A 24,028-nucleotide genomic window follows, 5' to 3' on the forward strand; every position below is an offset into this window, starting at 1 on the left:
CAAAAAAACTTTTTTTAAAGGCATTTCATCGCTGGCCGCTTTGGCAACACCGGGCTACCCAATAAATATATACCATCTAATATACAGTAATTAATGTATGACACTACAAATAAAAAAAGTAATTAACCAAGGGACAGTTCTTATTTTTTATTTCAGGCTGTGTGTTTATTATTGATGAACGTTGATGCTTTTGCATAATTCACATTTTCTCTGTGTCTCCGGCTTCTTTTCACGGTACATTTGCCATCAAGCTGAAATATGGCGGAAATGCGACATTCATATTAATTCAAACGTAGTAATTAGATGCTCCTGAATACATTATAAATGTACATACTGTAGCTTGAGATGTCCATGTGTTTTCTCTCTGAGTTTATCTGAAAGCGGCCCAGTGATATATCCCAGGTACATATATAGGCGTGCAGTGATATATCCCAGGTACATATATAGGCGTGCAGTGATATATCCCAGGTACATATATAGGCGTGCAGTGATATATCCCAGGTACATATATAGGCGTGCAGTGATATATCCCAGGTACATATATAGGCGTGCAGTGATATATCCCAGGTACATATATAGGCGTGCAGTGATATATCCCAGGTACATATATAGGCGTGCAGTGATATATCCCAGGTACATATATAGGCGTGCAGTGATATATCCCAGGTACATATATATGTGTGCAGTGATATATCCCAGGTACATATATAGGCGTGCAGTGATATATCCCAGGTACATATATAGGCGTGCCGTGATATATCCCAGGTACATATATAGGCGTGCAGTGAAATATCCCAGGTACATAATAGGCGTGCAGTGATATATCCCAGGTACATATATAGGCGTGCAGTGATATATCCCAGGTACATATATAGGCGTGCAGTGATATATCCCAGGTACATATATAGGCGTGCAGTGATATATCCCAGGTACATATATAGGCGTGCAGTGATATATCCCAGGTACATATATAGGCGTGCAGTGATATATCCCAGGTACATATATAGGCGTGCAGTGATATATCCCAGGTACATATATAGGCGTGCAGTGATATATCCCAGGTACATATATAGGTGTGCAGTGATATATCCCAGCTACATATATAGGTGTGCAGTGATATATCCCAGCTACATATATAGGCGTGCAGTGATATATCCTAGGTACATATATAGGTGTGCAGTGATATATCCCAGCTACATATATATATATAGGTGTGCAGTGAAAGGAATGGGATATTTGGTCCCGCCTGTCCCGCCGCAACCAACACCCCGCCAGCATATAGTCACAGGGGAACCCGCTGCTGCAGCCGCTCCATCACTGGACGCTTCTGCGAGAAGGTAAGTTTTAGGGTAGGGGGACAACTTTAGGGGTTTTAGTGGTTAGAGTAAGCGGTTTTAGGGTAGGGGGTTAGGGGGTTAACATTTTTAGGGTAAGGGGCTGCGTTAGTATTAGGGGGTTTTAGGTTAAGGACTAAGGTTAGCGACGAAGCAGCCGGTGGTTGAGCTTCATGCGGCGAGGTGGGCAGCGGCGAACCGGCCACGACCAAATTTCCTAGCCCGTGCAGTGAAAGCCTCAAACATGTTTTTTCCTTCTGTAGCTGGAGACATAACTTTTCTCTTCCTGTACTGATTCTTCTGGGGGCGCCAGTAATAATGTGAGCGTTTGATGTGAGTGGCATTCAGTCTTAAAAAAAAAAGAACACAGCGCCTGGCGGAGATGAGACATGTTTTCTTGGCTCTCTGGCCTGTTTCTGGGCCTTACATACCTACACAACACGAGAGCGCCAGCGCATGTGTTCTATCTGTCAGCAGAGACAATGAATACAGAACTGCCATAGCAACTGGAGATGTATAGCTGGGAACAGGGGCAGATGCATGCATTAAACAAAGCGTTTCTCTCTCTCTCTCTGGGTGCATCTGGGATAGGAGGAAGGCGCTTTCTTTTAGGATTTGCAGGGCTAGCTAACAGGGCCGTTTTCAAGCTCACAAGTGTTTTGCTTTGTATCTTGTATCTTATGTCTGTTTTGGTGGTGCATAAAAAAAATGTCCACTCAGATAGCCAAATGTACAGTTGGAGCTTAAAGACACTGACTGGCACTGAGTTTGGGAAACCAGGCTCAATTCCCGGTGTCGGCTCCTTGTGACCTTGGGCAAGTCACTTTATCGAATATGAAAACAAAATGCGGGGGGAAAAAATCATTCGTCGATTTCAGTTCATTTTGTAGTTTGTAAAGAGCCGTCAACCTGTTTTTTTTTTTTTTTTTTAATTATTATTTATTTTTTAAATTCGGATATTTTAAAATGCAAAAATGATAGAATATGAAAAATTAGCCAAAAATAAAAAAATATTAGAAAATTGGAGAATAAACATTGTTTGGAGGAAAACAAAAAACAAAAGATCAGTATAGTCGGAAAGAAAAGGGAGGCGGGGAGGGGTGACATTTTTGGAAAATGAGAACAAAAAATTGGAAAATATTTGTGATTTTTAACCTTTCAGAATATTTGGGTGGGGGGTGCACAAATTGAATTTGGACATATTCTCCCTTCTCTACTGACAAGCGCTAGACCAGGAGAGGCCAACTCCAGTCCTCAAGGGCCACCAACAGGTGAGGTTTTAAGGATATGCCTGCTTCAGTCGTTGACTGAGCCACTGATTGAGTCACCTGTGCTGAAGCAGGGATATCCGTGATACGTGGCCTGTTGGTGGCCCTTGAGGACTGGAGTTGGCCACTTCTGCACTAGACCATTGCGATGTGGTGTAGCTCTCCCCTTGGAGGAGGCTTTGTCTTGCCGTGCCGGTGCCGAACGAGGTCAGTCCATACTGAAGAATGATTTCTCAACTCTACGCAGGCATATGGCAAAACCGCCAATGTAGCAGGGATTGCGGATACACACCAGTGAAATATGCCAAACTCTTCCCGGCTTGTTCATTTTCCCCTCCATTCCTCCGCTGGCCACTTTTGGCAGTGACGGAGTTAACATTTTTATCATGCCCCCTGGTTTTAGGTTGGCTCTTAATGGATATTGTAAGGACATCCATTCTCCTGCCAGATGAACAGATCCCTTTAGTATTCTGCATCTGAATCTGCCTGGCGCACTTAACCCTTTGGCTGCCCGAGGGGACGGAACGGCGTGGCTCTGCGGCGCCGTTGCTGGCCCGGCTGGCAACGAAAGAGTTAAGGCTATAGTTGAATTAAATAAACCGATTTCTGGTTACTGAACCGGGACAGATTCCATAAAACAATGAAGCCCTCTAAAATTAAAACCTGTCAAACGATTAATTGGTGTGCGCATTAGAGACTCGCAGTTTTTGTACGGATTTAATCTCACAAGTGACATACGCTGGGTCACCTTGCTAATCTCTTTCTCTTCCCAGAATCCCCTTACTAAAATATGATTCTAACATGTAACACGTGTACTGTGGTGGTCATACTTTGCCACACGTCGCAGGTTATGTGGCCTGCACAGCAAAATGCTTTGGGAAGGAGCTCTGTTCTGTAGGGAATGTCATGATATTTGTAGTAGGAGATCTTGCTTTGAATTCCAGCTTGGAATTGGGGCTGCTAATTACGTTATCTCCCTGTGCTTCAGACACCAAAGCATTAGCTCTCCTATTTAGGGGCTTTCGTTTGAAAACTATTGCAATTTTAAATACTACAGCATTATATAGATGGAAGAATCATCATTGTTACGAGTCCTATTACAATAAGTCCGGATGATCACTGTTATCTGAGTTGTCGGTCTGCCGTTGTAATGAGCAATGTGTGTAACCAAGCCACAGTACTTAAATTCTGCACTGCAGTCAGGACCAAATGTTGGATCTAATTGTGTGTACGTTCAATGGGAAGTGGATCACACCTCTGTGAATCACAGAAAGCAAAGTCTACACATCTCCAGTGCCCGTCTTGCAGCCCAGAGCTGCTTTGTAGTCTGTCCACATAAGAATCTTTAATCAAACCCCGGTGTTACTAGCCTGAGGTTATACAAAACCGAGGACCATCTCCAACATACCAAGGCCAGCGCCCTCATTATAAAGATGCTCTACCCGGAGTTTCTGTGGGAGACAATTTGTGTGTTATCTGCCAGCATCTGTACATACATTCATACATATATATACATATATTTATTAAAAAAAAAAAAAAATAGAGAGAGAGACTTCAGGATCCTTTGCACTTATAATCATAGAGACAAGATGCAAGAAGCTGCCTGACTAATCAGAAGTATCCTTTCCACCTCTAATATATATAGATGTAGAGGTATCTGTACCGTGTTAGCCGAGCTTTAATAATCGTCTATTCATTTTTTATATATACAGGGCCCGACAAACTGGGCCACAACACACTCACGCGCCTCCCCTCCCCCTCCCCAAAAGTCACTAGTTTGGGCAATTATCCGAAGAGACAGGAAACAAAATCTGTGACATCATCAGCGTGAAGAAATGGAAATGGCAGCGGGCCGAAAATATCCCAAGAAGAAGCTACAATCGTCGAAATCAGAACATTTGTTGAAGTAACGTGGAGAAGAGAGGCTGCAAGCGCAGCACCTGGGAGATCCTTGGGCATGCCCATCCAGGGGTAGATCAACAAGGGCTGACGATGAACAAGCCCTGAGTTGGCTCCAAAACATTGGACTGTTTTTTACTATGTATATATATATATATATACACACACCTGTGTTAAGAAGGTGCCGGCGGTAGAATCTGGCAGGGAACCCAGCGCCCACCAATGGGGTTAGATGCAAAATAAGAAGTAGTATCACTGCTGAATTAGAGAAGACCTATAATTTCTTCTTCATTTCTTTCAATGCCATGACTGAAAGAATGCGCAACGTTTCGGGGGCACTCTGCTTGACGCTACACACCTGATGAAGGGGCGCTGACCCAGGACGTTGTGCGTTCAATGAGGCACTGCATTAAAAGACCATTATAAAGAAATGATAGGTCTTGTGTGCGGCGCCAGTGTGCGGCGTGATAAACAACTTAAAAAAAAAAATATATATATATAGGTGCACGGTACAAGCAAAAAAAGTGCACAAGCCCCACCTCCAATAATGTCAAATATATTCACAAAGGCGTGTCTTGCACACCACAACCAAGCTGCATCCCCTCCTCCTTCTGTTGGGTGCCATCTAGATGTAAGGCAGTTTCCCTCTGCTGTTCACCGCCGGTCCTCCGGCTAGGCGCTCCAAACGGACGGCTCCCAATGACGTGAAGGAACAGATTAGTGACACGCCACCCTACATGAAGCGGTCTTCACTTCTTCAGGGGGTGGCCAGTACCAATTCTTCAAGTGTTGCTGTGAAAAGCGTTGGTGACCAGATGTTTCCTTGTCGCACCGCTTTGCTGATCCTTATCTTGCTTGTATCTTCATGTAGTCTTAATTGCCGATGTGGCATTCTCTTCTTCAACATTCTGACTCATTAATGCATTTAACTGTGGCGGTGTAGGCAGAATCAAATGCTTTTCCGTAATCTACCGATCCCAAGCTGAGTGATAGATAGGATTCATTTACCACTTGGATGTGGTCCATTGTGTTGTATCCACTGCAAAATCCGCTTGTGCTCTAGTAATTGGAAGTGGACTGATTTGTAGATGTTCTCTCCTTCCATATGGATTATTATAACTATGGTATTGATCTTCTAGAATTTCCCTGTTCTTCATGCGACAGAGCTCTGCAAGGATTTTATACACACACATAATATAATATATATAAAACAAAAGACACAACATATGTATCTGGATGTAGCATTGGGCATTTTTTTTTGTCTACAGTGTATAAACAGTTTTAATAATGTAATGATAACAGTGACATTATTATCTTTTATTTATATAGCGCCAACATATTCCACAGCGCCGTACAATGTGAGGGTAAGAGCAAGTACAAAACAAAACATGCATGCAACGGAAAACATAATACAGGAGGGAAAGAGTGATGGCACAAGGCACGATGGGGATATAAAGCTATTCAGCATGGTTTTATCTGGGGCTTTTCCTGGAAGGTGTGGAGAGGCGTTTGTGTTTGTTTTTGGGTGGGTAGGCAGGGGAGAGGGGAGATGAGAAGATTAGACATTGTGGCGGTGGAGTTGGGGGCAGGTGGTAGGAGAAAAGGTTGGGAGAATCGTTGTTTAAAGTTTGCAGAGTCCGATTAATACTATCTAGTGCAAAAAGTCAGTGGAGGTGAATGGCAGCAGCTGGCACCCATTGGCTACTGCCAAAAGCTACCGCCGTAGGCAGGTCCAAGGTGTATAAGGAGAGAGGGTGGAATACTTCAGCTCAAACATGTACAAGATAATAAAACTGCTGTCTAGATGAGGGGAGGCCAACTCCAGTCCTCAAGGGCAGGTTTGCAGGATATCCCTGCTTCAGCACAGGTGGCTCAATCAGTGACTCAGTCGAAGTCGAAGATTGAGCCAACTGTGCTGAAGCAGAGATATCTTTAACACCTGACCTGTTGGTGGCCCTTGAGGACTGGAGTTGGGAACCTCTGGTCTAGAACACAGGTGTGCAATCTTCTTGAGCTGTGCCCCCCTGCCCGGCAGCCGCAGCGTTCGCGCCCCCCCCCCCTTTCCAAGGACTCTGCGTCAAATGACGTCGCAGGTCATGTGATGTCACGTCACACCGCCGCGTCTTTTGACGCGCATTGCCATGGCGACGCGTCACATCACATAACCCCGACGCTGCATTGCCATGGCGACGCGTCGCCGAAGACCCGGCAGAGACCAGGTATGGGAGTGACAGAGGCCTCACGCCTCCCCCAGCATTTCATTTAAATGCCACGGAGAAGAGCGCGGGGCGTCTGTAACCGCTGCGCCCCCCCTAGAAATTCTCATGCGCCCCCCCAGTTTGCACACCCCTGCTCTAGAAGACTTAACAGTTTGTGTCTCTGTTGAGCTTTTCACTTTTTCACGCTGGTCGGCTAGCCCTGCACAGGGGGGGGGGGATTCAGATCACAGTGGGGGGGGGGGGATTCAGATCACAGTGGGGGGCTCTTCTCTCAGCTCTGCCATATGAGGCAGGACCCTCATGTAATAGAAGAGAGAGGCTGGAAATAGGATACTCCAAATATCCAGCTGGATTTAATGATTTCCCCACCGAAGGGCCATTGATTCCTGTGTATATGACTCCTATCACTGCACCATTGCTTATATAATCTTGATTGAACCTGCTGCACCAAAGTGGTGAGAGGGTGACCGGGTTAAGTAGACGGTTGGGACTTACTGAACGGAGGAAACTTCATTACAGACCCGAACGAGATACGGAGAACTGCGGTGTCCCAGCCTCTGCTTGGAAAGGCTGATTTTGCATGTGTTCTCTCAGCGTTGAAAGTAATTGCATTAGCAGAAAGCTTGATTTACCTTGATTAGTACTGCAATTTTTCTACAAGTGTACTAATTCGTTTTAGCTCAAATGGCTTGATGCGTCAGCCAAAGTGCTAATGCAGTAAGAACCAAAGAGGATAAAAAAAGAAGCGGGGGGGGGGGGGGGGGGGAGGCATGACATTTAGGGAAGAATAAATCCACCGCTAGAAGACAAGTGAAGGGCACGTTACCGCTTGTAAGATTGTGCCGGCTGCATCTCCGCAGCATGGCCGTCTTGGCTCTGACACAAATATAATGTGATAAATTTGTCACTGCAGATAATATACAGATTCATTCAAACTTCTAGAATTATTTAGTATGTATTTCGGGCAGCTCCACAAGCAGGTATTAGAATATTCAATGGCTGTAACAGATAGGGGGTAGGCCCTGTGTCAAGTAACAAAAAAAAAAGGCTGACGTAAATGTAGGACGTGAAGAGGGTGGATGGTGCTCCAGTGCTAGGCCTACGTATGGATATAATGTCCCTTATACAATGCGAACGGAAAATAATTTGTGGTGTCCATAAATAATCACTCAGAGAAACCAATGCTGGGGGCACAGAATCCCTGAAAGCAAGGGGTAGGATACAAATTACCCTCCTCCTCCTCTCCTCATTGGGTTAGCCCCTGTATAGAAGCAATAATAAGGCAATGGGTACTCACACAGCTTCACCACGAAGATCGTCCAGCGTGCAGCCACATCTATGTCCAGAGAATTCCAAAAAAGAAAGGGATCGGCGCGCAGCACTAGAGAGATAAGTCTTAAGTAATAAAAAAATGTTTATTTAGCTACATTCAAAAACGGAGGGTGTAACCACTCCTACGCGTTTTGTGCAACGCACTTCATCAAGGAACTTTATCCTTGCACGAAACGCGTAGGAGCGGTTACCCCCTCCGTTTTTGAATGTAGCTAAATAAACACTTTTTATTACTTAAGACCTGTCTCTCTAGTGCTGTGCGCTGATCCCTTTCTTTCTTTTTTGATGTAAATGTAGAACTTTTCTAATCCTGATATTAATATGTGAGGGTCAAAAATATCCACAGAGGGGGGGAGAGGAAAATGACCCAGGGTCATTAGCTATATTTCTAGCGCATATAGTGGCCCCTCATGGTAGAGGTTGTGCACTTAATACGGGACTTTTCCTCTCCATCCCGCCTGCGGATATTTTTGGGATTTCCCTTTTATCCCTTAGGTGCACCCTCTAAGGCCACTGTTATTTTTCATTGCTGAGCGGTGGTCTCCTTTAAGCTTATATAGAGATTTGGTCAAGGTGTGTACATTCATTTCAACTCCTGGACCAGTGGACCTATTTGGGGTCACGTAACGCCATGTAACTGCATTATGCTTGTCAAATGCCATTGGATGAAACTCAATGGAGTCGTAGTCGTGTGTTCATTGGAAGAGTACAAGTCTGTTAAAGGGACAGAAGTGGGAACCGTATGGTCAGGTTGCCCTGTCCAAATTTAAAACACTCTCCGAACTCTTTGTTTTACGTGTCCAACGCGAAGGAGAAGATGACAGGTATATATATATTCATAGACATTTCATCTATATTTTGTGAGTGCTTGATGTTTATTGCTGTGATTAACATATGACTCTTGAATTCATATATTGGCTTAAACCATGGGTCCCCAGCTCCAGTCTTCAAGACCCCCTCCCCCCCCCCCCAACGGGTCAGGTTTTAAAGATATCCCAGCTTCAGCACAGGTGGCTCAGTCAGAGACTGAGCCTCTGATTGAGCCACCTGTGCTGAAGCAGGGACTGCTTGAGCCACCTATGCTCAAACAGGGATAATCCGTGACATGTTGGGGGTTATTGAGAATCCCTGTCTTAAACAATATACTAGCGTTGGTTAACTTAAACATGGCCAATCACACTTCTCCCACTGGCTTTTGGAACAATTTGCTTTGCCTGAAGTATTTTTAAATGTAAGTTTAAAGCCCAAACGCCCAAGACAAGTAATGCTAACATCCCCATAGCAACCACCAATTAAAGATCTCGAGGAAAGAAAAGTAGCCGACTTTAAAAGCATAACGGCATTCTTCTGAAAGATATTCCCTATTATAATAACCTACTCGGTGCCAGAAAGGCCGGCCACACATTAATATGCAAGGCGTTCCAGGGCATTCAGCACTCGGGGGGTTAAGAATAATGTAATAAAGCAGGACATGTAGCTTTCTAATGCAGCAGTCCAAGCTGACGATTTTTTTTATATACATTTTTTTTCCCTTTAATACGTGCATCAATACTATCTACACAATGAGAAGTAATTAGCTAAGTTGCCGATCGATCCGTTCTCCTGTGATCGATCAGCGAAGATTCAGCTCGGGGGTTCACTAAATGGCTGTTGGTGCAGCAGAAGAGGACCAAAGATGCAATGTTCTGTGGGGAAGATCATGTGACCAGGCAGTCACTAGATACAATTGGTGCACTGCTAGAGAGAGGGCAGGGCTCAAAAAGAGGTGTGCCAGAGCCTGTCTCAGAAGAGGAAGGGGATGTGACTTTGTAAATGGTTGCTATAGAAAAAAAAACATTCTTGTTACATTATAGTACTTTAAAAATGTAATTCAGAGTTGTTCAAAAAATAAAAAATGCTACAAGTATTTTCTCATAGTACAGAACTGATTTATTTTTTTTAAAAAACGAGAAAAAAAACGTGTTGCATATTGCTCTGACCGCAGCTTTAAATCTAATTTTAGATATGAAGAGGCCTTTTTTATGCATGTGCTACAGACAGGGATTACAGCCGGATGCCAAACAGAAAATAGGGCGATGTAGTGACGTGCAGTGTATTAGGCTTGTTCTATTGTGCTCACGATTCCTCCGCCCTGTGCGCGCGCGTCATTCGTAATTGGCTGTGTTTGGCATCCGTTTGTATAGATGGGGCGCGCGCGCGCACGGCCGTGAGCGGTGGCGCGGCAGACAGGAGAAAGTATAATGAAATTATATTTTCACACTGCTGCCGAACCGCAGGCCAATCAGAGCGTGCCCTAACGCTGTGACGTCATAGTCACGCCCCCTAGCCGCCCGCGTCACCGCCTGCAATATTTAAACAAAACGCGTGCGCCACGTGCACGCCCACGCGTGCACTAGCGCGCAATATAGAACAGCCATAAGCTTGTAGACCAAGTAATAGCCCCTTCAAAACAACGCACGCAGTTAGGGAACGCAGCTAGCAGAGGCTAAACTTCAGCTGTTTGCATCGGGGCGTCTCCCACATAATTGCACTAATCTTGTCTCATATGCCATCAGTAATTGTACTAGACGGAATGTATCCCCGACCGCACCATGCGTCTGTGCCTGGGGGCGAAGGTGGCTTACAGGAGCCGGCGCACACAGCACCAGATTGAACCAAGGTCTGTGATATGTTTGACAGGTTATGCTGAAAACGATGTTGATTGGTGTATAATGGCAGTGTGTGTATATATTACACGCTGAAGTTTACGTTGGATTTTGCTGCCCTTTTCTGGGTCTTGTTTGGCTGCTATATATCAGTGCGCCATCCTAGTTAGCAGCCAGACTTGGCGTCTGCGTCCAGAAATCTGATTTGACTTTATCAGGGGCAGGGGGGGGGAAACAGGATTAATAATCAGTCCCCCACATGCAGAAGCTCGTCTGTAATAGGAGAGGAAGGATGTTCTGTACATGAAACATGTCTGATTTATTTACAGAATGTGGCCAGAGATACGGTTTTAACCTGTTGAACATAACGCCGTATTAGATCCCCCTGATTCCCATTCACAGAAATGATCCCTTCACCAAACTCTTTACACCCAGATGTACGTATGTATATCTGCATCTATATAGCGCCATCTATGTACAGCGCCGGCTTTCAAGATCCGCCGCCCCGAGGCACTTACATGGGGCGGCCGCCCTCCTTCTCCTTCCGGATTCGCCGCGTCAAGTGACGCCGTGGACGTTTCCAACGTGACGTCGCATGGCGCGGCAACGCGATGTCACTCTGTAATTTGATGGCGTGACGTCACATCACCATGGCAACGAGACGCCGTGCGGGCGCGACGTCTTTGGCGTCATTTGACGCGGCGATTCGGAAGGAGGAGAGCGGCCGCCGCATGTACGTGTCTTCCCATCAGGCTCAAAAGGCCAGGGAGCGTGGCTTCTGTATATGGAAGCGGACATTTTTGCCACCCCCAAATTTTGTCGCCGTAAGCCCGGGCTTAGTGGGAAATCTGCCACTGTCCATGTACACAGCGCTGCACAGCAGTAATACACGGGACATAATAATAGAACACGTAGTGGGAATAAACGCTTCAGACATAAAAGTAACATTAGGAAAAGGAGTCCCTGCCCCGAAGAGCTTACAATCTAATTGATCTCTTATTGCAGTGCTTCCCAACTTCAGTCCTCAAGAACCCCAAAAGGTCAGGTTTCAGCACAGGACGTTCAGCCATCTGATTGAGCCACCTGTGCTGAAGCCGGGTTATCCTTAACACCTGACCTGTTGGTGGCCCTTGAGGACATAAATTGACCACTCCTGGTGTATCATAAGAAAGGAATGGAAATGCATCGAAAAATATTGCAGGGTACCATCCATGGCACGACCAGTTCTGGTGTCTGATGCTGGACTTAGCCCAAACTGGTAACGTTCATGGATGTGAATGAGGGGGATTTGAATGTCCTCTTAATGAATGTGCTTTCTAAGTGCAAGTCTCAATTGAAGTATATCGGGCCATTGTTAATTATGTCACTTGTGGCTGAAGGCAGCAGTTCTAGGTTACATTATCCAAGTCCAATGCAGTGGTAAGCATCTCCTGGACTGTATATATATATATATATATATATAGGTTACTATACATTAAGACCACCTAAGACTTTTTGTATCTTCATGCATATTATGTAGATCAGTGGTTTTCACACTTCTCCTTGGGAAACCTCATCTAGGCATGTTTAGGGAGGAGAACCCAGCGTACGTCTGTATGCACTCTACATGCATTCTCATGTTTGTTAATTGCCTGGTTATTTCTAAAACCTGGTGTGTTCGGTTTCCCTGGCAGAGGTTTAAAAACCACTGACGATCATTTTAAGGACCTTTTACAACTAATATAGGATCTGTTTTAAAAACGTTCCCACTTCACGGTCTTACTGTCAAACGATGACATCATCCTTTTAAACGGCATCCATTGTTATTCCCATCTGCGATCAAGCACAGTAACTCATGTTTCATCCAGCGCTACATTTTACAAATGCGCTGTGGAAGTAAGAATCCCGGCAAGCAACTGCGGGAACCAGCAAAACATCTATTAGCCCAGTTCAAAGTAAAGGTAATTCCTTTGCTTCTAGAAGCTTGGAACACCTTGTTTTGCCAGCCCCTGAGCCACTGAAATAGTTTATATACAGATTGTGCCCAAATATCTCTGCTTAAGTAGTTGGCATTGGTTTGGATTATCTGGCGTGGTCTTGTCAAGGGAACGTAGATTGGGATCTTTTGCCTGACCAGGCTGCCAGTTCTGTGCTGGTCGCTATGGATGCTAGAGCTGAATTGGGCGCCAGGGGGGGAAAAAAGGACTGCTCCTTAGCAGCCAGGAAACTTGCAAATGCCGCCCCCATGACAACAGCACGTAGTTGCCAGGGTCCATCGGCAGCCATGAATGAGCAAGATTAATGACCAAATAATAACATTCTAATGAACCAAGCCTAATTCCAATGAAGGCATTCCATTGATTACCATGGAGATGAGGGGTCTAGGAGGGGAGGGACAGGCCTGTTTGTACAATGAGAGGGGCTCTGTGAGACAGATCTCCGTTCAGAAGAGATTCTTCCGTTCACCATTTGCCATGTGTGTGCTGAATGCATAAGTAAGAATACAACTTAAAATATGTCTATTTATCTATCTGTTTGTCTTTTGATAAAGGGGCCTGTGACACATCATGTTCTCTGGCTCAAGAGGGGTTGAATTTTGACAGGAAAAGTCTCTGAATGTCCTATGAATATGCTGCAGTATACAGTACTGCTGTGTATACTGTAATTGCACGCCCCCGAATCCCAGGTAGAAATAAAAGGAGACTAAACACATCATAAACCCTGTCCAGGTATGCCATGTTGTTTTTTTTTTTTATAGTGCCACCTCCACTCCCTCTAATATACCAGTATTATGCATCATATTGTCCTGTTTCCATAGTAATGGGCTTTTCGTGGTTTTGGGATGAGTTTAGGGGAACGTTGAGTGAGGTGGGGTGGAAGAAATGCTTCAATACTCTTGAGGTCTAAGAGGAAGTAGGTTTAGATGGTTAGAAGTGTGTTGCCATACTTAGTATTTGTTTATAGAGCAGGATGCCAATTTTCAGGGGTGAAAGGAAATCGTATGTTTCCTTTGTCGTATTGAATTCGACGTCAGAGTGGGACTCCGACCTCCTCTCTCTGTCTTTCACATGTTGGCTTACAGTTGTTATTTTTTGGAAATCAGTCCTCTTGCAGAAATGTAATTTGGACACTTCTAACAAATAACGGCATTGACCCTGAAGCCGGGAGGGACCTCGTTGTTTGGCAGACCAATGGGTTAACATGTGTAACCTCACCTGCCTTGACCTTGCCTGTGTTCAGTGTTGGCCTGTTTGCCTTGTTCTTGATGCTGGTGGGATTGCAGCTGTCAGGTTCCTGCTCTTTCTACTTTAGATTCCAGTAGCGCAATATTGGATCTGTTTCCTTTTTGATGTGTGTATTCATCTTGGATTAAGACTACCTGCCCAGCCTTCTAACAGGAGCTGGGGATAAGTATACTTTGGAACTGCTGCCAAGTTCTCCTGGATCATTTTGGGCCGTGCTCTTATCATAGCAGAACACCTGATGCAGTGGTGAAGCCTAAGTGTAGCACCCATTGGCTGACAACCAGATGTATGTGTTGGACTTCTGCTGCCTTTACATATATTCATTTGATCGTAAGCAATGCTTAGAGTTTTAGCACCGTAAAGTATAACAATGTTACATACTGGGGTCTAATAGTAAAACACGGGTAAGGTTAGCACTGATAGAGAGGTGTAGAGCTTTGTGTTGGGTCTAGAGCAGGGGTGGGGAAATCCAGTCCTCAAGAGCCACCAACGGACCAGGTATTGGGGATATCCCAGCTTCAGCACAGGTTGCTCAATCAGTGGCTCAGTCAAACACAGCCACTGTGCTGAAGCAGGGATATCCTTAAAACCTGACCTGTTGGGGGTTCTTGAGGACTGGCGTTGAATACCGCTGCTCTAGAGATTTGTGTTGGGTCTAGAGCTTTGTTGAGAAGAAGAGGTTTTGTCAAGAGTGGGACGTTTGGGACACAAGGGGAGAGGGAGTGGCTCAGTGAGTAAGGCCGAGTCCATGGTCCCTGCTGGCGTGCTGAGGCGTGCTGAGGCGCGCAGGGAAAGAGGGTGCTTTCCCTGGCCTTGCGGTTGCTTACCGCAAGCGCTCTCGGCAGCCGTCAGGGGGCGGTCCGGGGGCGGGCCAGTGACGTCACGGAGCTGGTTCGCCCTCATTGGGCGAACCGCTCACGTGACCGGCCTGTCTAGCCGGCAAGCGGGGTAATTTTAAATTCCCCCAAGATGAGCCCCTACTAAAGCTGCTCTAATTGCGGCTGTAGGGGCTCAGTGCTGAGCGGGAGTGCGCGTCAGCGCGCTTCCGCCAGCACGCAGGGAACATGTCCGGGGCCTTAAAGACACTGACTGGCACTGAGTATGAAGCAGGGGAACCTGGTTCACTTCCCGGTGTCGGCTCCTTGTGACCTTGGGCAAGTCACTTTATCTCCCTGTGCCTCAGGCACCAAAAACATAGATTGTAAGCTCCACGGGGCAGGGACCTGTGTCTGCAAAATGTCTCTGTAAAGCGCTACGTATAACTAGCAGCGCTATACAAAAACATGCTATTATTATTATTATTATTATATTAACACCCACTTACTTCTAGTAATCCCCAAATGATTGTTTTATATCACAAGTAAATGTAGTTTTAAGGACGGGTTCTTTAACCGCTTTGGTCAGAAGAGGCCGGCACCTCCCTTTCCTGCTGGAAACCAAACAACGCAAGAAGTCTCCACTTGTTGTTCACCTCGTTCTTGCTCTGCTCTGTTTCTCAGGGGCAGTCAAAGCTTCCTTTGTCCTACTCATGTCCATCGCGGGTATTATTTCAGGTTCGACGGGGGATCATGTTCTAGATCGGGTGCAATGATCTTCCATCGCCGGGTTAGTGTGGGGAAGGGGAAATTACAGGCGATCAGTGGGCACTGGCATTGATGGGTTATGTCAGTAACTGGAAGTGCTATTTCCTACGGTATTGAAATAGAAGTGGTGACCATGTACACAGCACTGTACATGACATCTAATGTTGGTGCTTGAGGCACAGGAAGATAAAGTGACTTGTCCAAGGTCAGAAGGAGCCGGCATTGCGATGGGAACCGGGTTTACCAGCTTCAAGGGCAGTGACATCAGCACTGAGCTACGTCATCTTCAGAAATTAGTGAACAAACAAACACAAAAGTTGCTTTGTACTGAAGTCTTTGGTGAGGTGTAGTCATCATGAAACAAAGGTCCCATCTGTGGTCCAGAATGTTGTTTTATGATGGGTTTCTTTATGTGATTTAGGTTAATATACCTTTTTGCTCTTTGATCATATATAATGAGACGCTGTACGCTTTATTTGATTCCTCTACATTAAAATAAAGCCTTTTAACAATGACAATGCCCATTTACATCGGGGCTCTTCAACTGGCCCCCTGTGGGACAAATGCAGCCTACCGAGGCTTTTGATGTGGCCCTTAGACTCTGCTAATGTCATACTAGTTACTTGGGCAGCTAAGTGCCCTATTGCACATTAAAACCCCCTTGTAAATTAAATTCATGGAAATATACAGTGCAGAAGTATTATACATGCTGTCAAGATGTTGAAATATAATCATTTTCAAGTCTTTAAATGTATCTAGGGAAGACTGTACATATTACGTGCACGCCTCCCTTTGTGGAGTATGCTGCTGGTTAAAGGATTGGCCTTACACATATGGAAAACAAAGAACAGGTTCTGCGCTCCTACAAATTGGGCTAAAATATACCAGTGACATGTTTACATTTAGGACCGAAGCCGGTGTGACAAAGGAGTCATTTGGTTGCATCTTGTGATCAAAACAAGACATGTGCTGAAGCAGGGATATCCTGAAAACCTGACCGGTTGGTAGCTCTTGAGGACTGGAGTTGGCCGCCCCGTCTCTCCATGATTTCCAATCATGTCCAACAGCCTCCATGCACCTTTCCTATCAATCCCACATCCAACAATATATTACAACGGGCAAATAAATTTGTGCTACACTATCAGCTACTAGAACCCGGCACCCGTGTCTGCACTGCGTGCGAGATGGAGCGCCGACTCTGACAAATGGGAACCGTATGCAAAGCAGCGTCTGCCTGCTATTACTTTGTCTTCTAATGACAATCTATCAGAGTATCTAGCGCCAATGTCATTGCGCAGAGAACAGCCCCGGGAGCCTGGGCGGTTCATTGTGGAGGAGACACTCTCCTGCACGCAGAATAATAACATCGCATTAGGAGATGACACTGATACAGAAGTTTTGCCGTTTGAAGCCGTGCAGGCCAAGAATGCAATGCAATTAAACGCGCGCCGGCTGAAAAGTGCTCTGTCTCTGGAAGACGCTGGCGGATATTTTGTGGTGAGCTGCCCGCCACTCTGTTTTAATTAAGGTACTTCTCCTGCTGTCAGATTGAGGTTACTGTTAAAGATGGACGATAACAGAGTATTGACCCATTCTCTGCTGGGACTAACTTGTTTATTGAAGTCTGTTTGCACGTTGCTGCTATGCGCCGGCCGTGCGATGTGCAGCGAGGAAGGGGGGGGGTAAGGTGTTTCCATTATTTAAAGGAGAACCACCACTTTTAAGAAGGATACTATAACTTGAGACGGGCGAAATTTTGGGGGGCGAATTTGGATCAGCAGCGCATCGGTCAGTACCTGTGATCCACGGATTTCAACGGGTCAAACTCAAAAAGGGCGATTCGCGTTTGTGCGGCCTTTTAAAATGATTATTATTACCAATGCGCTCCGCGAAATCCACAATCCGTTCTTAAGAATTCGCCAACGGATCGCTGAATCCGCGGATTGGATTCTACAAATGCGTCCACGGGTTGTATACAATGGCGTTTTTTTTTTTTTTTAATGAAGCCGCCCAAATCCGCGTGCGAATTTTACACTGTAAAATGGATTTGGGGGCTAACATCAGCGCAAATCCGGGAAACGGATTCGCCCCCATCGCTAACTGTAACCCCATCTTTGCTGTTTCTTCCCAGCAATTCTGTATAAACCAGCACTTGTTTGTGGCTAGCAAGGTCAGGCCTCTCAATACTCTGGAATATATCATGTAAGAATTGCATATAAAGCAAATGTACGCCATATAATTAGATATTAAGAAATAAGAATTTGTATATTGCATATCTGTACTTGATTTTTTTAAAGTGAAATTTATTTTCTGGCACCTACAGAGTTTTGATGGGGAAAATGTAATTGGTTGTAATGAAAACGCATCACGGAAGTGACGTCATGACGTTGGGACTCACCTCTGCGCATGCGGGCCGCGGGCTCGGCGCATGCATTCCACGGCCGCGGGCTTCTGCGCATGCGCATCGCCAGCCTCTAGGCATTCGCATCATGGCCCGCGGGGCCACTACGCATGCGCGACAAGTAAGAGAAGTCGGACCAAGGGGGAGAAGAGGAGCCGGGGAACACCGGGCAGGGTGAAAAATGAGACCCGGCAACAAGGAAGGAAGAAGGGAGGGACCGAGCCCGGGGGGCTGTGAGAGAGCCGCGTCCCCCGAGATCCCAGTGCTGAAACAGACATATACACAGAGTCACACACACACACAGTCACACACACAATTCCCAGTTAGTATAAATATAGAAGTGCAAATAGCTAAAACAGGGGTGTGTGTGCCACGCACGCGCGTTCTAAGTCAAACTTCGTTGCGTTTTGCCACTGAAATTGTGTTTTGACGCTTAATTAAAAACATCACCATCACAAATACAATTTCTGTGACAAAAGACAAAGAAGTTTCACTTAAAATGCGCATGCTCGGCACACACACACACACTTTTTTTTATATATAAATATACACTGGTGCTGTGGTGTTAATTAGGTTTATGTTACTGTATTAGTAGAGTTAGGAATTGATTTCATATCCGGTTATTTGACCTTGGTTGTCCTATGCACAAATGTCCACTTACAGTTACATTCACTAACCGGTGTTATCACCTTTGCTGTGTGCGTGGGGTGGTCTTGCAGCTCATGGCAAGTTCTGTACCCCTGCACTGGTATAGAGGCCTCCGACTCACTGTACCTAGATAGCCCAAACAGGAAACCTCCTCTTAAAACACGTTTTGAGAATAAAGGAAGACTAAGGAAGATAGATATTCAGGAACATCCTATTAAAGGTGCAAGTAAAAACTAAAGTCGTTGCAGCACAACCCTAAGGCTGGTGAGAGGATCTTAACAAATACAGCTGTTCACGGCGGATTGACAGAGGGTATACCTATGTAATCTGCTTCTTCTTTGTGCTTTGAATACTCCCTTTCCTACTCATGCCTGCCAACGCTTGCTTTCCAGCGCAGTGCGCATGCGTGCTAGATATTGGCGCATTCTGCGTTGCTGCTACACAAGTCGGCTCTGTAGGGGCTTCTTGCCTCGGATCGACACACACGCAAGGATCAGGATTAGAAGGATATTTCAGCGCTCGGCTCATTAATCCTCCTAAAGCAACCATGACCCCAAAAAGCTTGTCAATCACCGGCAGGCAGTGAAATGTAGTGTTTGATGCTGTTATTGGGAAAATGTGATGTACTCCCATGTCTATCCTTAAACAAAAATCGTGAGCCACTGGGCTTTCTACTGCACGTCATTAGTGAAGCAATAAGGCACTCAAGGGGAAATATACTTGCGAGCTGGTAACGTGCATGCTGTATGCTTTGATCCTACATGCTGGAGGGAGTGCGTCATGCTCTGTGCGCTGCCTGTATCTCCCAGTAGTCACTGCTGCTGTAGATGGGATTCTGGGTATCCTGGTCGGACCTGTCACTGGCAGTTCTTGAAAATTTAAAAAATGCTTTGCATTTGCAATTTTCAGTTTGGTTCCTACCATGCACCTAAAACAGTCCTGTGTGTATGTACACAGACCAGAGACAACACAAGAGATATCATAATGTATTGAATGACATCCCTTTATCTGATCTCTGACCCCATCACGTCATATGTAAGGTTTCATATTAAAAGACCCATACTAAGGAGATCAGAGTGCTGGAGAAAGAGGAGGGGTGGGTGGTGGTTTCTTAAATCTGCTAGCACTAAGCTGAGAAAGAAGCTGGGATTTTATAGGCAGAGAGCCAATTTAAATTGATTAGTCTACAGCAGATCAGACAGAAAACCTGGACTGAATTCGTTGCTCCCGCACACACAACAAATACAGGCTTTAGCCTTCCAAAGATTTTATTTTCTGTGATATGTCATCGCACTGTTTGGAGTTGGAGAGGGGGGGGGGGGGGGGGATTTAAACACAAGTTGAGCACAGTCAGGGTTTAATGGTTGCATTTCAGTATGAGACTGCAGAGGTCATTGTCTTTCATTATTGCGGAGTGTAGTGATTGTAACAAATCATGTAGCAACTTTTAATGCAGTGTTTTTCTACAGGTTCCTAAGAGCCCTTGGGTTACCCGGGCCCCCCTAAAGGGTTCCCTGCCATTTTCAGGTCATTTGAAAATTGTACCAAATACAGAAGAATGTACGATGCATTTGATATCAGACACGCTATTAGAGAGGGTTGGGGTTCCTTACAATGCATCTGATCTCAAACGCGCTATTAGAAAGGGTTGGGGTTCCTTACAATGCATCTGTTCTCAGACGCGCTATTAGAAAGGGTTGGGGTTCCTTACAATGCATCTGATCTCAGACGCACTATTAGAAAGGGTTGGGGTTCCTTACAATGCATCTGATCTCAGACGCGCTATTAGAAAGGGTTGGGGTTCCTTACAATGCATTTGATCTCAGACGCGCTATTAGAGAGGGTTGGGGTTCCTTACAATGCATCTGATCTCAGACGCACTATTAGAGAGAGTTGGGGTTCCTTACTATGCATCTAATCTCAGATGTGCTATTAGATAGGGTTGGGGTTCCTTACAATGCATCTGATCTCAGACACGCTTTTAGGGAAGGTTGGGGTTCCTTACTATGCATCTGATCTCAGACGCGCTATTAGAGATGGTTGGGGTTCCTTACAATGCATCTAATCTCAGATGCGCTATTAGAAAGGGTTGGGGTTCCTTACAATGCACCTGATCTCAGACGCGCTATTAGAGAGGGTTGGGGGTTGGGGTTCCTTACAATGCATCTGATATCTGACACGCTATGAGAGAAGGTTGGGGTTCCTTACTATGCATCTGATCTCAGACGCACTATTAGAGAGGGTTGGGGTTTCTGTACAATGCATCTTATATCAGACACACTATTAGAGAGGGTTGGGGTTCCTTACAATGCATCGGATCTCAGACGCGCTACTAGAGAGGGTTGGGATCCCGCAGAATTTCACAATATGAGCTTGAGCTGCAAACTGTAACAATAGATAATGTTACTGTAGTAACACAAGAATACATTGTAGCTGCTGAGTTACACTGAATGAAGGATCAATTGAAACCGAAAGGCAGCCATTTAGTGAACCCTGGGAAGCAGGATCTTTGCTGATCGATCACAGGAGAACTAATTGATCGGCAGCCTAGGTAATTAGTTTTCAATAAAGGTAATCAAAGGCTTCATATATTAAAACCAAAAAAAAATGTTTTTGTTTTTTTAAAGCTGTTTGGATTGCTTCTTTAACCAAAAAAAAAGGTCGGAAACCACTGCTCTAATGTCTGCTGTGCTTTCCCTCCCAGTGTGACCAGTACAAGAAAGGCATCATCTCCGGCTCCGCTTGTAAGGATTTATGTGATGAACACACCTTGGTTTTTCAGCAATGCTTGTCGTCTTCACCCACCCACCAGGTATTGCATTGTGTTTACTGCGACCTTCTGTCCATCAGATATGTCCGGTGTTTTTTTGTTGTTTTTGTTTTTACAAACAGGACAGGCAGAAAATCTGCTGTAAAAGTAAATGGGAAATCATGATAAAGCGCAATGACGCGAAACGCATAGGTGCGTTTTCCACCTGTTAGTTATCTGCTGCTCTGGTTGTGCTCCGTTGTTCACTCAAAAGCTTCTAAATGGACATTTTTAAACGACCTATACTGCTTGTTTAACCACAAATGAAGTAATCAGCAGAAATCCTATTGTAAGACTGTCACGTATATTTTTGGATGCATCTTTAAGCACATTGTACGTTACAGTGACAAGTTCATCCACATTCTTCACTTGTGTTGCGTAGGACACAAATATTTACAGGTAGACTGGAAGCAAATGTCCTTTCCTTCTCCTCTAGGTCTACAGCGGAATCTGGAAAGACCGAGAAGTAATCATCAAATGTGGAGTAGAGGAGAATTTGAAAGTAGAAAGCAACCCTGACTCGGCTCCCCGGAAGGAGCTGGTCCTGTTTGATAAACCAACCAGGGGCACCTCCATGGATGAATTCAAGGAAATGCTGCTCAATTTCTTAAAAGTGAGTTCTTCGTCAGGTGTTTGGAACAAACTTTATATGCAAGGTTATTTAATGACGCCTGACCTGGGCCATTAGTCTGATGGGAAATAATCCTATTGTGATGGGAAGAGCATTTCGTTTTAACCATCGTAGAGGCCCATTTTTGGAGGCAGGTGTCATTGGCTCTAACAGCAGCAAGGGGTGAAAAAAAGCAGATGTCTAAAGACCTTCACATATATTAACTCAGATTCACATTGGTAGCACAGTGTATCCCGATCTGGCGTTGACATTTTTACTGAAATGAATTCTCAACATGTCAACTCTTTAATGCAGCTGTCCTGCTTTTCAAGGTAAATGCAGCCAGACGTATAATACTGATTAACAACATACGTCATATAGGTTTAATGAGTTTAAGTCAAAGAGGCATATATCCCATTGATGGATTTATTGGTTTCTTGCATGGGTAAATATTTGAAAAGTAAAGGCACATTTTTTTTCAACCCTATTAAATTTCACTCTCCCGATACTCTGGTTTTGTTACTTACTGGGTCCTGAATTCTTGACGTGAAGAAACATTTAGAAGGGTTCTTTCCCAAATAGTACTATGCCATTCGTGTTTACTGGCAATGTAACATCCACAGCTAATCTGAATACATTTGATGTTTTCCATGCAGGCTAATTTGGGAGACCAGACTTCTCTCACCGTCTTGGTAAGTCGGATTCTGACCATGGCCGATGTGAATGATGATGGCAAAGTGTCACTGGCAGAAGCTAAGTCCATCTGGGCTTTGCTCCAGCTGAATGAGTTTCTTCTGATGTTGTCTCTGCATGAAAAGGAGCATGCATCACAACTGCTTGGCCACTGTGGGGACCTCTATGTTACTGAGAAGATCCCCCACGATTCCCTGTACAGCACTAAAGTTCCTGGCTTCCTTCAGCCTTTTCTGCCATCTCCGGTACACAGACTCATTCACCAGTGGTTTGCTCCAGCTTGGCCAAGGAGAGCCAAAATCTCCATTGGGTTGTTGGAATTTGTGGAGGAAATTTTCCATGGAACGTATGGAAGTTTCTTCATCTGTGAAACCAACTTCAAGAACATCGGCTACAACGAAAAGTATGACTTCAAAGTCGTGGACCTACGTAAGGTGGCCACTGAAATGACAATCAAAGGCTTTCTAAAAGGTCGTCACTGCGAGCAAAACGCCGACTGCACCTTTGGAAGGGACTGCACTGCGGCTTGTGATAAACTGATGAAACAGTGTAAAAATGAAGTGATCCAGCCAAACTTGGCCAAAGCATGTAAGCTGCTGCAGGACTACCTGCTGTATGGCGCTCCCTCGGATCTAAAAGAGGAGCTTGAGAAACAGCTGCGGACTTGCATGACTCTCAGTGGCTTGGCCAGTCAGATGGAAGTCCACCACTCGCTTGTGTTAAACAATCTGAAGACCCTGCTCTGGAAAAAGATATCAAATACCAAATATTCCTAATAGGGATACCAAGGCAAACCCGAAGGGATAGTTTTTTGGAGATTGAAATCCAGTGGCCACCTCCTCTCCTCGTACAAGTGACAGCTGATGGCACTACAGGGAGATGATAATGGTGCATAGTGCATACCTTCCCCTCGTGAAATTGCAGTGCTGGCCCCTACGTCACTGGATCAATCAGAATAGGACGATTAAGGGCCTGGTCCACCAATATTCTTGTTGCTTTTATCGTTCTTTTGAAGACGTTTGTAAAAAGACACTGAGATAATCTTTCTCCATCCAGCCTGCAAATGCCGTATTTGTCATTGCTGATTCCAATGAACACTTTAAATGTAAATAAATAGCTTTTATGTGAGGTTTACCTTCATTTCTAATTGGTTAAAGTCGCGTTGGTAGGACTCTTGTCCCCCACAGGGAGGTGGGTTAAAAAAAAAGGCATCTGCCCTTCATGCTTAGCTAAAGGTCAAATTCCTTTGTGCACAAGTGTCCACTTGGAAAATGCTTTTTCAGCCTTATCTTTCAAGGCATTCATTCTGCCAGTAACAGCCAGTGAATGTGATGCATATCATAGCACTTCACAGTATTTCTAT

General features: G+C 45.1%; 1 protein-coding gene across 1 annotated transcript in view; it reads left to right on the plus strand.

Moving 5' to 3' along the window:
* Nucleotides 1–23,793, plus strand: part of DIPK1B (divergent protein kinase domain 1B) — a 57,126-nt gene extending 33,333 nt beyond the window's left edge. Inside the window, exons 3-5 of the mRNA XM_075578909.1 lie at nt 21,258–21,365; nt 21,799–21,975; nt 22,629–23,793. Of these exons, the coding sequence (XP_075435024.1) occupies nt 21,258–21,365; nt 21,799–21,975; nt 22,629–23,441 (1,098 nt within the window). The 3' untranslated portion in view covers nt 23,442–23,793. The remainder of the gene's footprint in view (nt 1–21,257; nt 21,366–21,798; nt 21,976–22,628) is intronic.
* The last annotated feature ends 235 nt before the right edge of the window (nt 23,794–24,028 follow it).

Source organism: Ascaphus truei, chromosome 21 (genome assembly GCF_040206685.1).
Source record: "Ascaphus truei isolate aAscTru1 chromosome 21, aAscTru1.hap1, whole genome shotgun sequence".
Taxonomy (NCBI): domain Eukaryota; kingdom Metazoa; phylum Chordata; class Amphibia; order Anura; family Ascaphidae; genus Ascaphus; species Ascaphus truei.